This window comes from Hirundo rustica, chromosome 1, assembly GCF_015227805.2.
Source record: "Hirundo rustica isolate bHirRus1 chromosome 1, bHirRus1.pri.v3, whole genome shotgun sequence".
NCBI lineage: Eukaryota > Metazoa > Chordata > Aves > Passeriformes > Hirundinidae > Hirundo > Hirundo rustica.
Window position 1 is genome coordinate 72,240,375 of NC_053450.1, and position 14,989 is coordinate 72,255,363.

The 14,989-nt window shown below is 37.6% G+C and overlaps 1 protein-coding gene across 1 annotated transcript in view; it reads left to right on the forward strand.

The window, feature by feature from the left end:
* ADCY2 (adenylate cyclase 2) overlaps positions 1-14,989 on the forward strand; it is a 205,255-nt gene that overhangs the window by 57,121 nt on the left and 133,145 nt on the right. Inside the window, exon 3 of the mRNA XM_040076938.2 lies at positions 8,612-8,773. Coding sequence (XP_039932872.1) covers positions 8,612-8,773 — 162 coding nt within the window. The remainder of the gene's footprint in view (positions 1-8,611; positions 8,774-14,989) is intronic.

Sequence of the window (14,989 nt, forward strand, 5' to 3'; positions counted from 1 at the left end):
TCGTTCCTATTTTACATTTATCATGTTGGATTTCATCTGCTGTGGCTCAGTCACAGCAGTGTGAATCCCTTCTGCAACTTTTCCCATGTTTTGCTGATTTTGAATACCCTGAACAATATTAAAACCCCATCAATCATTGCTGCATCACTCCTTTTTATTAAACATTTAGGAGGACACTGAATAAATTCTTTGAGTCCTCTGAATCAGTCCTCTCAGTGTAAAAGCTGACCATTTATTTTCTGCTCTCACTTCCTTCTTTTTCCTTTTACCAATCTAATTTTACCTCAGTTCTGTAGAGCTGACCTTGTGTATAGGAAGTATGGAAAATAAATATACATAATCATGAATTCTTATAAGGTGCCGGGAGCATGTTTCATTGTACCTGCTGTTCCAAGATGTCTCAGCATTAGTATCTGTTGCTTTCTATACTTGTGAGCTAATATTTTGGAACATAAAACTGTACCACAATTATTGTTTAGCATGATATAAACATATCTTTTAGTTTTTCCCTTGATAGAGAATAGGTATTTTAATTTGATCTGCCTTTTGTTGTTGTTGTTGTTGGAGTTAACAGTTTTACTTTCTCTTATAATAAGTTGATAAAATTCACCATTAGGCTTCTTTTATGTCTAACAAGTATAAAAAACTCCTTGGATGTCCTGAAATGTGGAATATTCTTCTTCTGTCTTACTAGCTCATTTGATTTTTTTATTCAAATTAATTGCTGTCATTGCACATGTTTTCTGTGTATGTGAGAGCATGCATATCTTAGCATGGATTTTCACATCCTTCCTAACCAGATGAGGTTTTTATGTATCTCATGTTACTTTCATAGTTGTGTATGTCTTTTCGTAGAAACTTTGAAAATGTTTTCAATATATGTTCTTATTTGACTCCCTTCAAATTTGAGGTATAGTGCTTGGGCATTGTAAAATTACCTCCTTAATAGTCCATGTGAAATTGGAGTTCATTGCTTTGGACTTGAGTCTGTTTGCATATACTGTAAAATTATTTGGGTCTCTCCACTTTTAAAATGTGTTAATTGCAGTTTAGACTTCTTAATGAGATGCAGCATGGTCTTAGCCAGAAGTAAATACATTTGCTTTTACTTTTATGATGGCGTAGAAAGACAAGGCTTTAGTTTTAATAGCATGCTATAATATGTTTATCACTGTCCTTAGATTAAAAAAAACCCACCAAACCAAACCAAAAAAAAACCAAAAAACAAAACAAAACACACACCCCCCCCCCAAAAAAAAAAAAAAAAACAAACAAAAAAAAACCAAACCAAAAACCCCACAACATGAAAGAGGGTATCAGCTGTCCCTTTTAGGGAGAATGCTTGCTGTGATGATCTGGAATTTTTGCTGCAAAAGGTTTCTGATCTTAATATTTAACACAGTAAAACACAGGAGGGAAAGATAACAAGGATGAACAATGAATTTACTATCTCTGATGGTTTTTATTTATCCTATCACTGAAAAAATCCCAAAGACATGGCTTACTGTTATCTGGTCCAGTTAAGAGTGAAATCACTGCAAACAAATGCCATTGTAGGGCTATATGGTGCTTAATGAAGTTGTCTTCCTGCTCACAGGGATTTAGCAGCTGAACAAATCTATCTTCTTGACTGCTTAGACTATAATTTGGCTGAAACAAGGGTGGAAAGATACACCAGAAAGATGAGAATTAAGTGAGGAAGGGGATGATGGTAAAAACAGGTGTGAGGAGGTAAACAAAATTCTTTCTTTTCTGAGTGTGTTCAGGAATAATCTCAAATCTACTAGAGATGATGGTAGCTCAGTCTCCTTTTTCTGTAGTAGAAAGGACCAAAAATTGTTATGAATTGGTGGGTCACTGCTGATGTTCCTTGGGTCACTCCTTCAAAATCTCATGTCTCTCTTACTGATCCCATGCAGTGAAAGAAAAAGTTCTGTGACACAGAAAGCAATCACATAATAGACAGCATGCAGTTTATATCTTGATTATTTCAAATATGAATTTTCCTTCCTTTCCAGGAATCTTTCATCTTACATTAATATGTGACATTTGACGGTCTCCTGTTGTAAAATTGTTTTAAAATATCCATTTTAGTGCAATCAACTTGCTTTTATTCTGTCCCATTTTCCTAATGGTTTTTGTTAATCTTTTGGCAGAGGCTATAATGACTGTTTCTTGATGACATTTAAACCCAGACCTGTGCACAAAAGAAAGGGATTTTTACTTTGAGAGTTCTCTATGATCAAGAACAAGGCATGATTTACAGAGTTGTTTACTATTTCTATGACAATTATTGGAAAATAAAACTTTATATTTGGTAAAACCAGTGAAGTAATAATTTATTGTGGACATGATTTTGTGGAGTATGTCACAAACAAATCTTCCTTGTTGACTTTATTCTTGAGGTTTAGGGCATACCAGGCACTTGGGAAACATCGGTTTTATACAAATTAATATTTAGCTTGCATGTTTTATCCTGTTGTTTAGCAGGGTTTGACTTTCCTCTCCCAGTTCCCTTCTAACCAGGGAATGGTTCTACAACCCTTTCTATTCATAGTCTCGCTGGGGTTTCAGTTCTTTTTCTGAATTGCCTTGCTTTATTTTAAAGTCAGGGAGCTTTATCTTTTTCTTTTCCTCTGAAGCACTTTTGACTCTTAGCACTAGAACACAAGGATGTCCTGCAGGGTGGGGCCATGGCCCGTCTAGCACAGTAATGTGTCTCCAAGAATTGCAAGGGAAGCTGCTACTGAAAGGCGGCATGCCAAATTGATCACTTTGTGTGGCCAGTTTCCTTCATACCTTGCCTAGCCTCCACACATGTGTTAGTGACATCACAGGGTATTTCCCTGCCCTGTTTTTTTATTGTTGGTCTATGGATAAGGTGTCCATGAATTAGTTTAATATCTTTTAGATCCTAATAGAGTAAGTTCAAGAAGGTCACCGTCCACTAGGTAAAGGATAGTGGCTTCCTTTTCACCTTTTTTCAACCAGCCTTCTAGTTCCATTGAGTGCCCTTTCTTCTGGTGTTTCAGGGTTTGGTGAACAACGTTTCCACCTTCACCTATCCAATGCTTTCATAATTTTCGCCTTTTTCCAGATGACTCAGAATAGAAGCTGATTTTTGTACTCTGGATTTTTTTGTTTTCTGTAGGTAGCTTGTTTTATCCTTTGAACATTGCCTAGGTAGAAGTATGGGAGCTGGACTTCAGAATTGCAATGGCAAAGAGCTTTACAAATTTGCAACCTTTATGCTTCCAACACAAGGTTTTTAATATACAGTTTATAGCTCGTATAAATACCCTTCTGATGCCTTAAAACATACATTGTATTAAACCATGAACATAGTATTTGTAACTATTTTTTGAGATTAGTAGGTTGTACCAGATGTTATGAAACCTAGCTATTTCTTTAGAAAAGCTAGACCATCTTCTGGGCAATTCAGTATACAGACAACATTTGAAGTCAGTGGCTGGAATCTAAGTGTATTTCCAAGAGAAAAATCTTCAATTAGCTGATGATTTTTGCTCCTTTTACACAGTGACGGGGAAACGCATCTTGGAAAGCTTCTGAAAGGGATCCTGTAGTGGGCTGGCCACTTAATTTGAGTTTTTGTAGTCTTAACAGTTTAATTGTGGTTCTACAGGGAAAAGCCAGCACTGTTGCAATTGTCCCAAAGAGCTAGAGATATTTTATTAGCTGTAGTCTCACTACTGCTGGCTGTGTCCAAAGAAGTGCTTTTCCCTAATTCATACTGGAATAGTACATTTAGATGTGCAGGCCAGCCTCAGTGCCAAGGTATCATGCTCCTCAGGGGGAAAATCTGGTCAGAGTAACATTAGCTTGAGTGAATTTTACACATGCCAAGCCCGTTTTGATTAACCATCTTAACACAGTGTTTAAAAAGGCCATCTAGGTGGGAAATTGAGAGTCATTGTTGGAACATAATTTGTATAAAATGAATGATTAGTATCTTTTTACAGTTGTTCTCAGTGCCAAAGCAACATCCCCTGTGATACACTGTGTACTAGGAAAGACAATTTTCATGTGTAAAATGTGTTAAAATTTCTACTCCACATACTCTTTACAGTTAAGGCAAACCCACTTAGGAGTAGAAACTAGTGACACAAGGGAGACGAGGTGTCTCGGAACAGGTTGTGTTCACAAAAACCAGCATGGATTCATGGTTTAGGTCCACTGTAGTTGTGCCATCACAGTCCAAACTAGTGAAGTTTCCAATAGCAACGTCTCTGAAGCACCAAATATCGTCACCTTCATACCAGCTCTCTTAGCTCACATTCAGAGGACCAGATTAAAGGCTGTAGTAGCCAATGTGCATCTAGAGTTGACAAAACTGCCAACATGAAAGATGCTCAGAATGGGTTTAATTTAAAGAAGGGGATCAACTTCTCTATCTTGTGCAGCCTGAATCTTTCCATTTTGCGGGATGAAGATGTTTACTCATAGTTTATGTTGTGTTCTGCGACAAGAATGAGTTTTTGTAAGGGTTTGTGATCATCATATCCCACACTGTGGTGTCATTTTATACCATTTGGTGTCCAGCTCTCTCCAGTGGCATCACTGTAGAAATCTGTATGTGAACTTCGGCTGCCCTTCTGAAAGCAGCTGAGCAAAATCTGCAGAAAAATCAGCTGTTGTGTACCCATCCAGGCAGCTACACTACAGCAGCGCACCATCCTTTGAGTCACTGTGGAAAAGAACTGCTTACATATTGGATGACAATATGGCCCTGCTGAGGTATGGGAGAAGAAATACAGAGAGCAGCAAACCCACTCAGAGTTTGTTAAGCTCTGACAGTCAAGAGTGATGGGCCAGAGTCCTGGATACTCCTCAATCAAAGCAGGAAGGCCACATACTTCTGTGTAAGATGTTACACCAGTGTTAACCAAAGGCAATGCTACATGCTATGATGCACACCATCAATGCCCAAGCACTCCCATTTCCAAGGTATGGATAACATAAACTCATGGATAAAGCATCGGAAAATCAAATTCCTAAAGCAATGTCGGTTCAGATCAGGACAAAAAGTGTGTTTCAACTAGGCAGTCATAGTGATGACCCACGCAAAAGACTGCTTCCAACATAACAGCGACAGGTTTTGTGGTTATGGCACAGTTATGGTGGAACAGGCTACTTTTAATAGTGTCAAAAATAGTGCACTGTAGATTAATGCCGTGTTTACTGACCAGAACATACACCAGTTGCAGGCATGCTGTGGTCATTAGCATTAGCAAGTCTTGCAATGAGATAGTGAGGTCTTTGAGATCTTGGCATCGCTGCTTTTTAATGTCAGCGCCAGCAATATCCTGCCATTTCTTACAAAATGAGAATGGAAAGGGCTGTTCATGAAAAAGACCAGTGGCAGGGGCCATTGTCCATTCTGCAGACTGTGACTCAGACCAAGAAGCCTGCTCCTCTTTCTACCTGCTCAAAAGCCTTTGTGTGTTACAGGCATTTTGAAATATGCTGAAAGGCCCCAAGTCTTACATACTAGGTGTATCTGCAATCAAGATGAAGGATAGACGCATCTTATTTCAGCCTACTTGGGGGAAACTGTCTCGAGCCATCCTGAAATAAAAAAGCAACCTCTGTGATAAAAGGAGCTCTCTTAGGTCATTAGATTACTACTAGAAATAGGAGAAAAGCGGTGTGGCCAAGAATTAAAAGTGCTGTTGACAGGTATAATTTCCTACATGTATTTTAGAGGAGAGTTTCTGTCAGCATGACTGATAGATGTCCTGCTTTGCAGCAGCATCCTCACGCCAAATTTCAAGACGGAAAATATATGCAAATATAAGAACTGATGGGGCAATTTTTTTAAAATCAAGTGTTCTTTAACACAGTTCCTCCGCAACTGAGCCTATTTGAATATGTAATGTCAAGAGGGGTTTAGCCTCCTAAAAGTGTTCTCTGTACTTGTTTAACGTTGAAATTATCCATTTATTTTAACCAAGAAAGCAGTGAGGTAATTTATAAAAAAGTTGTTTACAGATATACAAGGAATTTGGAGCTGATACAGCTGAGATCCCTAGAACCACTGCAAGATGTCAAAAATCTTGCTCACATGCTTAGCAGCCTGTTTTATGTCAAAGTTGAAAAGCAACAGCATCATATTTGGTTCTACATCCACTTAGAAGTTTGGAAAAGTACTTAGCATGTACTGCAGTGGAGTGGATCCTTTAGTTTGGCTATAAAGTCAGATATCAAAAAAATATGCAAGTGATATTTTTTTTTAGACAAACCAGTTAAAGAAGAATATTTTTTTTTATTTCTTAATAATAAAATTTTTACACATATGTGAATACCACATAGGCAATGAGAAAGCTAAACTTGGAAATGACAAAACCTTGTTTACATGACAAGTCACTGAGAACGGGGCCATTTGAAATCCTTTTTTCCAGGGCTTGCATCCGGGATTCTTCTTCAAACTATTTTTTAATAATAAAATCACAGAATGGTTCGGGTTGGAGGAAACTTAAAGGTCATCTACTTCCAACCTTTCTGCCATGGGAAGGGCAACCTTCCATCAGACCAGGCTGCTCATCCAGCCTGGCCTTTAGCTGGAAACATATTTTAGGCAGCTGGTCCTACCTACTAGTAGGATACTTTCCTTTGGCATCTGTTCATCATATGCCTGTGTTAGAGGACCTTTCACATCCCTTGTTGCTGCCTTACTCATTGTTTGAGTTTTCCCTATATTGATGCCTGTTTTCATGAGAAAAGATATAATTGTTTTAACATGATTTGGTCTCAGCAAAATCACATTGGCTGTTTCCTATGCTTTTCTGAACATTTGGGGCTCTTGATTATGAAATCCTGTACATGCATTATTAATGTCTGTTACTGCTATAGGAATTAAAGTGAAGCTGATGTGTTTTACCCTTTTCCCCAGCCTTTCAAAGGCACATGCTCTGTTTCTCTTTTTTGGCCTGCCAGAGCTTTTGACATCTTTCCCAAGTTTTAAGACTCCCAGTTGGTTCTGTCAGTATCATAGTTGATTTTTCCTCAGCCCAGACAGTTTAAAAACATCATATTGGCATAACCCTTCTATTGCTAGACCAAGTTTGTACACCCTTTTCTTTGCTGTTGGTTTTGCTAATATTTGATCACTGTGAAAGCTTTTAGGGAGGACTGAAACCAATCAGGTATCAAACACTTTTGTTTTCTTGTGGTAGACTTCTGTTGGTAGACTGGAAGAGTAGAGAGGCAAAGCAAAAGATTTGCCTTTTTCTTGCTGTGTGTTTTTATTATCCCTCATTTCCTTTGTAGTTCTTTCATTTCATGCGTTTGAACTCTGACTCTTGAGTATATGGGAGAGCTGGCAGCATTTAAAAGGGTATGAGAGATCAGAAAGAAGCTGGATTGTTCTTAATGGAGGAATTGGAGAAAGATGAATGGATAACAGAAGTGGACATCCTTTTCCATACAGTTCTGTCCCCATGATGGAAAAGAATGCCTCTGCTGTCCTACAGGTGCACGTATCTTGGGCTTCAGTTTTGACTATGTAGTTGTCACACGCAGATGTGAAGAATACAGGCTGTCTCTAAGGGAAGTGAGCAGCAAATCACTCTTGCTCATGCCTGCCTGGGAGCTCTTTCTGTGTTCTGTCTGTACTGCGTGTATGCAACTGCTGGATTGTGAATAGGCTTGCAAGTCAACTCAAACGGATGGAAAACCTTACATGGAGATACAGTTATATACGAGCTGGCACATTTTCAGGATCGCCTACTTACTTATGTGTGCAAAACTTGTGTCCCAAATCCAGTTACATTTTCTCAAATGTGTGGTGGGATTTGGAACATAAACATACCATCAAATATATATTTTCTATGTATAGCCAAGGAATCCCTTTTGCTGTTATGGGTTGGGCTGTGCATTTGTTCCATAAACTCAGTTTGGACACTAGTACCCTTTAAAAGAAGCTGACAGGAGATTCTGCATATGGACTGCGATTTTCTGAAGCTGTTTTTCATGACTAAATAAATGTATTACCTTAGAATGTAGTAATTTTATGGAATTTGACACAGGTCATGTAGATACAAATGAAATACAATCATGTTAAATCAAATTTCTTGGCTGAACTTGAGGGTTTTTTTGTTTTTTGTTTTTTTTTGCATAATGTCTTCTATATTATATTGTGAATTTTTAGTTCATCAGGATGTACAAAATCTCTCTATATTGAAATCAAGGCTCTGTGAGGAGTTTGGCAGATTGTTTTTTAATTCAGGTCACAATCAAAATTGACCAGTCCTGGGATAACACTTTACTTGTAAATAGAGTATTAATAAAAATAAAAATTTGAAAGTATAAATTTGAAGTAAAATTTGGAAAGTTTGGAGTATTCCGTGGGTCAGAAACCGTGATTTAGTATCTTGAAACCACACTCCTTAAGTCTAATATAATGTAAATTTTTCAACATTCTTAAAGATTAATTCCTCCTAAATCAATTTTCTTCAGTGGTTAGCCATGACTGTCCTGTGAAAAACTGGTGTGTAACTTTATGCTGAAGACGGTTCAAAATTAAATTCTATTTTCTAATCTTATTCCAAAGCGAATTTGACATGCTTCTTTTTTGTCTCGGTGTCCTGCACAGGTATCATTTTTCTTGTTCATCATTTTTGTGGCGTACACCATGCTGCCCTTCAACATGAGGGACGCTATAGTTGCCAGCGTCGTGACCTCTGCATCGCACACGATCGTGCTGAGCGTCTGTCTGTCAGGTACAGCTGTCGTAAAGGAGCACTTGGTTTGGCAGGTAGGTGATTTGTGGAGTCAATGACTAACTGTGCATTGAATAGCAAGGTAAATGAGCCAGGAGTGTCTTAGAGGGTGTTTGGGAGTATAAACTTATTTCTGTCTTGGTTTCTGAATTGCTAATTCACAGGTAATTCGCTTTCTAATACTGGGGGTGTCAGTAATGTTATGTCTTCTTGAATTACACGCGAAAGTGGTGGAATTTGCAGCCATGTAGCACTTACCAATGTGAAAACTTACATTGCTTGAAAAAATAAGTGATACAGTTGTACTGTGGTAGGTGCACTACCCCTCTGGTGTGTAAAGCATGTCGTTCATCTCCTCACCTCATTGAGGCCTTGCTTCCAAGACCAAGGATTTTTTCCAAGTAGCACAATGTTACCTTTGACATTGTTCCTTTTAATATGCTCAAGTCACCTGGGTTAAAGTTCTGCTGTGAAGACAGTGCCCTCTGTGAAGATAAGTCTGCTGTAGGTCTTGTCCTCCTTCTGTAATTCTCAGCCATTTATAGGAATTTTACATCCTCACCGTGACTGGTCCCAATGATTGAATGAGACTGGCTGGCTCTAGACTCCACGACATTTTGGAAACCCATCTGTGTTTGCAGTCTTGGATTGCAACTCAGCTTTGATAATCTAGCGCATGACATACTGCAGATTAATAATTTGTAAATATCCAAATATTAGGAGTTGTTTTTCCTTACTCTTTTACAGAAGATCTTTTAAATGGTGATTTTTTCCGATTTTAGTTGTAGTTGTAGTACTGTGACGATCCTAGCTGACATTGATAGAAATCTGTATTTTTTAAGGAAAACATAAGATTTCATTCTGAAAAACAATAATATGGGTTTGTTTTTTTAGTATAGTTATGCCATGTTAAGGAAACAGAATGATTTTAACTTTTGTATCAAAATGATACTGAAGCTTTAAAATAAACAGATTTTTATAAACATACTAATAGAACAAGAAAGAGAGACATCATACTATTTATTGTGAATTAAGAACAAAGCAAATAATAGTTTCTACTTACCTTTTAAGATACTTACAGCTTACTTTGAAAAACACTGCACCTCAAAGTGATTTTACAATTGTCCTGCCTTTTAACTTGTTGTTCAGGAAAATACATTTTATATCCAGTTTTGGCTGCGGAACTGTGTTATAGGAAATATTGAAATTGAAGTCTGGTGAACAAATCATGTTCTAAGATGTAACTCTCTATAGAAATTTTAAATGATGAGCAAGGTAGTTTTGCTTTCCTCTTGCTGATTTGGATTAGTTCAGTATTTTTTTGGTGGAGGTTGCAAATTCTGTATGTTAAGCAAGAACTGTGGTCATCTGCATTTAATATTTAAATAATTCATGGAGAACTTTACTCTTCAGTTTTTTGTTAATCTATGACTTTTATTCTGAGCATTGTTTCACTGCTAAAGTAGTATTAATATTTGCCAGTCCTCTAAAATGTTTTTGAGTTAAAGTTGCCATTTGCAAAAGTTATTTATTTTTCTCGCCTATCTTTCTCAACCATTAACATTTGGTATATCTAAATCAATACTTTCAGAAGATACTGTATTTTTAGACACATCACATTTACAGAATCAAAAGAAATAAATCACGGTCTGTGAGGCAAAATTATTGTCTTTCATCTCTTCTGTAACTTGCTGTTTCATTCAAAAAGAGTGTCAGTCTCTCCACAGTTTGTAAATTTGTTAAGAATGTTTAGTTTCTGTATTGTTACTAGTTTTCTATTCTGTCTGTGTTACAAAGTGCTACAAATAGCTTGGCAGTTACTGGAAGTACTGAGTGCTCTGGATTCTTGTGAATTTGTAGGAAGGACTAAATAATGCTCCCTGATTCCATTTCATTTGCCCTCTGTACATTTTTAGATTATTATTCTTTATGCTTCGGAGTGTAAGCAAAAAGTGTTTGCTTTGTGCTCTTTGCTTTTGAAAATCGAGACCACAAATAAGGGCTTAGACTAGAGGTACTGATTGCACTAAAAAGAGAAATAACATCTGTCAATTGTACACCTTAAGTTGATATAGGATATTATAGTAAATATATCTTGTATATGTAGCAAGCATCCTTCTGTAGAGAATACCTGCATCTCCTTTACAATCACTTCCTATATTTTGAGACTTCCCTTGTATCTTCTCTGAGCTTTCTCCTGGCTGAAAAACCATTTTTTTCAGTCTTCCTTCTTATGTCAGCTTCTTCTCCCATATTATGTGTTTGATAGGCCTTTGCGGGGCCATCTTCAATTTTTCAGCATCTTTCAGTGACTGATTGGCATCCCATAACATTTTAAAAGTTAATCATACCTTCAGTCTATGAGTAGAGAAAAATCAATGTTCCAAAGCATCCGCTCATTTTGAAATTTGGCAGAGCCCATTTGACTGGTTTTGTCATTCCTTTGTTATCATCTGTAAGATTTTACATCAGAAAAGTGCCTTCCCTAAAGCCGCAAAGCTTAGGATGCTCTTGATCCAGGGTCTGTTGCAATTAGAGATATTGAGATGAAAGCCTCCTGCTGGGATAAAGAATCCTTCAACAGACTCGCTGCTGGTTACATGAAGTAGTCTTTGTTTGACCTACATGTCTTTTGGGGAGAGGGAATCCATCTTAAAAGTCAGGAATGATGGAGATGTGCTTCCACAAGCCATCATATTTTTTCCATGGCTGTTGAGCATCAGTGTTAGAATTCTGTTCATCTTTTGTAGTAGGAATTTGTCTAGCCTTGTCATCCAGCTTCTGGATCTCATTTTTTTGGCAGGTAGGCTAACAGACACAACAGGATCCAATTTCTGTCCCTCCCATGAGAGCGCTTCTAGACTATCATGAATTTGCCTCATAACCTTTTTGTCATTAAAATAAACGAGTTGCCTGCTTTTGCACTAGCTGAGCCTTTCATCACTTTCACAATTGTTCTTTGAGTCCTCGCTTGTGCTTCATCAACATCTTTCTTGCAGTGTGGGTATTTGCCTCAGAGGAGCGTGCCAGGAGCAGCTGCAGCCGTGCCAAATGCTCACAGAGGCCAGGTCTACAAAGGGGTCAGTGTGCTGCCGTGCCCAGCGCCAGGACACAGCCCCTACAGTGAAACACCCGGCTCAGCCTCCCCGTGCGCTCCTGCGGGGAATTTAACGCACAGCTGTGGGATCTCTGACGGGAAGGGGGAAAAAGGGTCCTGTGTTCCAACTTCAGTTTATGAAAAAAGGATAACCGTGTATGTATGTTTGCGGGCTTTTTTTCTGTCTAAAATTTTAACCCTAACCTTTACAAGGCGCACGGTCTGGAATCTGGGACTCTGCTCCCTCTTTCCAGGTGAGAATCCTACTGCCAAGCAGAGGATGTTCTTCTGTCTGCCCCAGAATGTTCTAAGAGAACATGGCTCTAACTCTGATGTAAAGGCATTTGGCTCAGAAGACTTTCACAACTTTAACATCCCTTTCAGTTATTCCTGGAATGGAAGGTATTTAACCGCCATCTCTTGCTATAAACACATAACCTGTTTTTCCCCAAACCAGAACAGATTCTAATCAAATACTTGTGTTTTTCCTGCTCTATTATCAACTAGTTAACCAGTCTGATCTCATAACAGCTTGATACTATCTTTGGAGGTAATTTTGTTCTTAATCTGTTAAAAAGAGAGGTAACCAAAATAATTAAATGTCCTATAAGCTTCCATTTTTCTTTCCCCCTATGAGCCTGATTTTTTTATTTTAGTCTTTTAATTTCACCTTCTCAGCAAGCAATATTGTTGCTCTTGCAATCCTTTTTAATGAGCTGTGGCTAAGTGTTTTCTAAACCTCAGCTAAATCACTACAAACACCCCTTTTTTTTTTTTTTTTTAATGTAGTGTTCTTTACCTTAGAGGATTTTTTTGGTGGCTTCTTTCAGCTCTGTAAAAGGGGTCACTTTTAAAGGCACAAAATTATAGCTAGGGAGAATGCATTTGTGCGTACATCCAACTCTATATTGGCTTTGGACTCTGTTCAGGAATGCATACACCAAAAGGAAATAATTTTTAACAACTTTTATGAAAGTCTTTGTTTGAGTGAACTCGTAGCCTGGATAATTCTTAAAATAATACTCTATTGTGGTGGGAGAAAAACAAATGCTAAATGAAAAATTTATTTTCAGGGATGTTTGAATTGGGAAATTCCAAGGATTTATCCACAAGATCTTGTGCATTTGCCATCAGCTAAGCTGAGGTCTCCTCTTACAAAATTAAAAATCAATGTCTATGGCCTATTCAGGAAAAAAAAAACCAAAACCCAAGCAACAGTGAATTGAAAAAGGGAATTTGCTTTATTAAAAAAAAAAAAGTAATTACCGATTTCTTCATCGCTACACATCTTGAAACATTTTTTTCCAGAAGCTCATAATCAGAAGTATAGCAGGATTTTCAAAGATGGACAACTTTGATTTTCATCTATAATATATATTTAGATGTTCAAATCCACATACAGCACATCATGCAAAATGCATATACCTTTTGTTTAGAATGCTGATTTAAACTCATGTGTTAACTTAGTAGCTTTAAGAGGTGATGATATTTACAAAAACTGTTTTATGTAAGAGTGGCACAGCAGAAAAATAAAAATAAAAAGCACCAGTATTCATTGGCTTGTAAAAGAAGAAAATTTAGAGCTTTAGGGCTCAGAAATAGAGTGGAAATTAGTTTATGCAGTTATCACATAGTGCAAGAAAAAACCATATTTATTTAAAAAGTCTGGGAAAAAAGCCCATGTCTTTAAGTACATCCAGTGCTGTACAAACCCTTAGGCTGTAAAGCTGCACAGTGGAAGTTTAAAGCACATAGGAACTTCTTTCAGTCTGAATGTCAGAAAGCTGTTACTCGGGGCTGAATTTATCCTTTTTCCTTGTATACCTTTTTTTTGAAGGAGGCGGGGAAGGGTTGTTCGTGAAGGCAATGCAGCTTAAACAACTCCTGCTTTCTGCTGCTCAGTTTCACGAGGTGAATCGCTGTTATTCCTCTTGCAGATGTGGAGGGCAGTGACTGCCGTGGAAGGAGGGATGCTCTATACCTTGTATGCCTTGTAGCAGCAGCTGCCACAGTCCTGTACCTTGTGCCATTTTCCCTTTGCTCTCCCCACCCCAGCAGCAGTCAGGGTCAGCACATCGTACAGCAGCTGGGAGCCACTTTGAGAGAGGAGGGCTCTGTCCTGCATTGCACAATGCAGCAGGCATATTTTTTTATTATTGCACCTTTTCTTTCCTCTTGATTTTATGCTTTTTCTAGGCAGATATTGAAGTGCCATATGCTGTGGGTTTTTAACTAATTTTCACAATCAGCAGATGTACTTTGTGTTTCACTTATTCTTTAAAATAATCTGTGCAGTTTGGATGTGCTTACAAAGAGGCCACTTGCATACAACAGTATAGATACATAGGAGAACATATATTTGCAGTTCAGAGTATTTAAACATAAACATGGAGAATATTGATGTCTTCCAAAAAGTCCCTGAGGCTGTAAAGGGAAGACCCGTAATACTTAGTGTGATGGAAGATTCAGCAAAGTCCTAGAACTGTATTGTGAAATGAAATCATGTGTGCAGGTGGCAATGTGGGTTTTCAAAAGCACCATTTACCTGCAGTCCAAAATCAGCATCTAAGAAATGGATAGAAAGTAGTCCTGGTGAGATGTGTAGGAAATCATCAAAGTATAGAGGACAAGTAATAAATGACTCCTTTGTTTTAAATCATGGAAAGATCTCCATGAGTTATCAAATAACTCCAGTTAGCATTGATTCTTAAGCTTAAGCTGAAAGGATTAGATTGACATTTGTGTTAACCTCATTTAAGTTAATATTTTTATCATCAGCAAATATTTGTTTATCACTTTCATACTACTTTAGCTTACATTTCCTATTCTAAAAATGACAATTTCTGAAGCAATTTTTAATTTTTCAAAATATAAATTAATATGTCCTTCAGTGTGTCCTTGAAACTATAAAATGTCTATGTCAGCATGCACAATCTTGAGGTTACTATACTTCCAAAACTGTAAAAAAATTAAAACAGGTGCTTAGAAATTTCAATACTTCTAGGCTGGAGCAGCAACTGAACTGTCACCTACACAGCATACCTTTTGCAAGGGAATTGTATGCCAGATCCTTCTAAAGAGGACTTTAATGTAAATAACTTATCAGTAAAAGGTTAAACCCATGAGTTCAGATTTTTGTAATACTGTCCGTTCA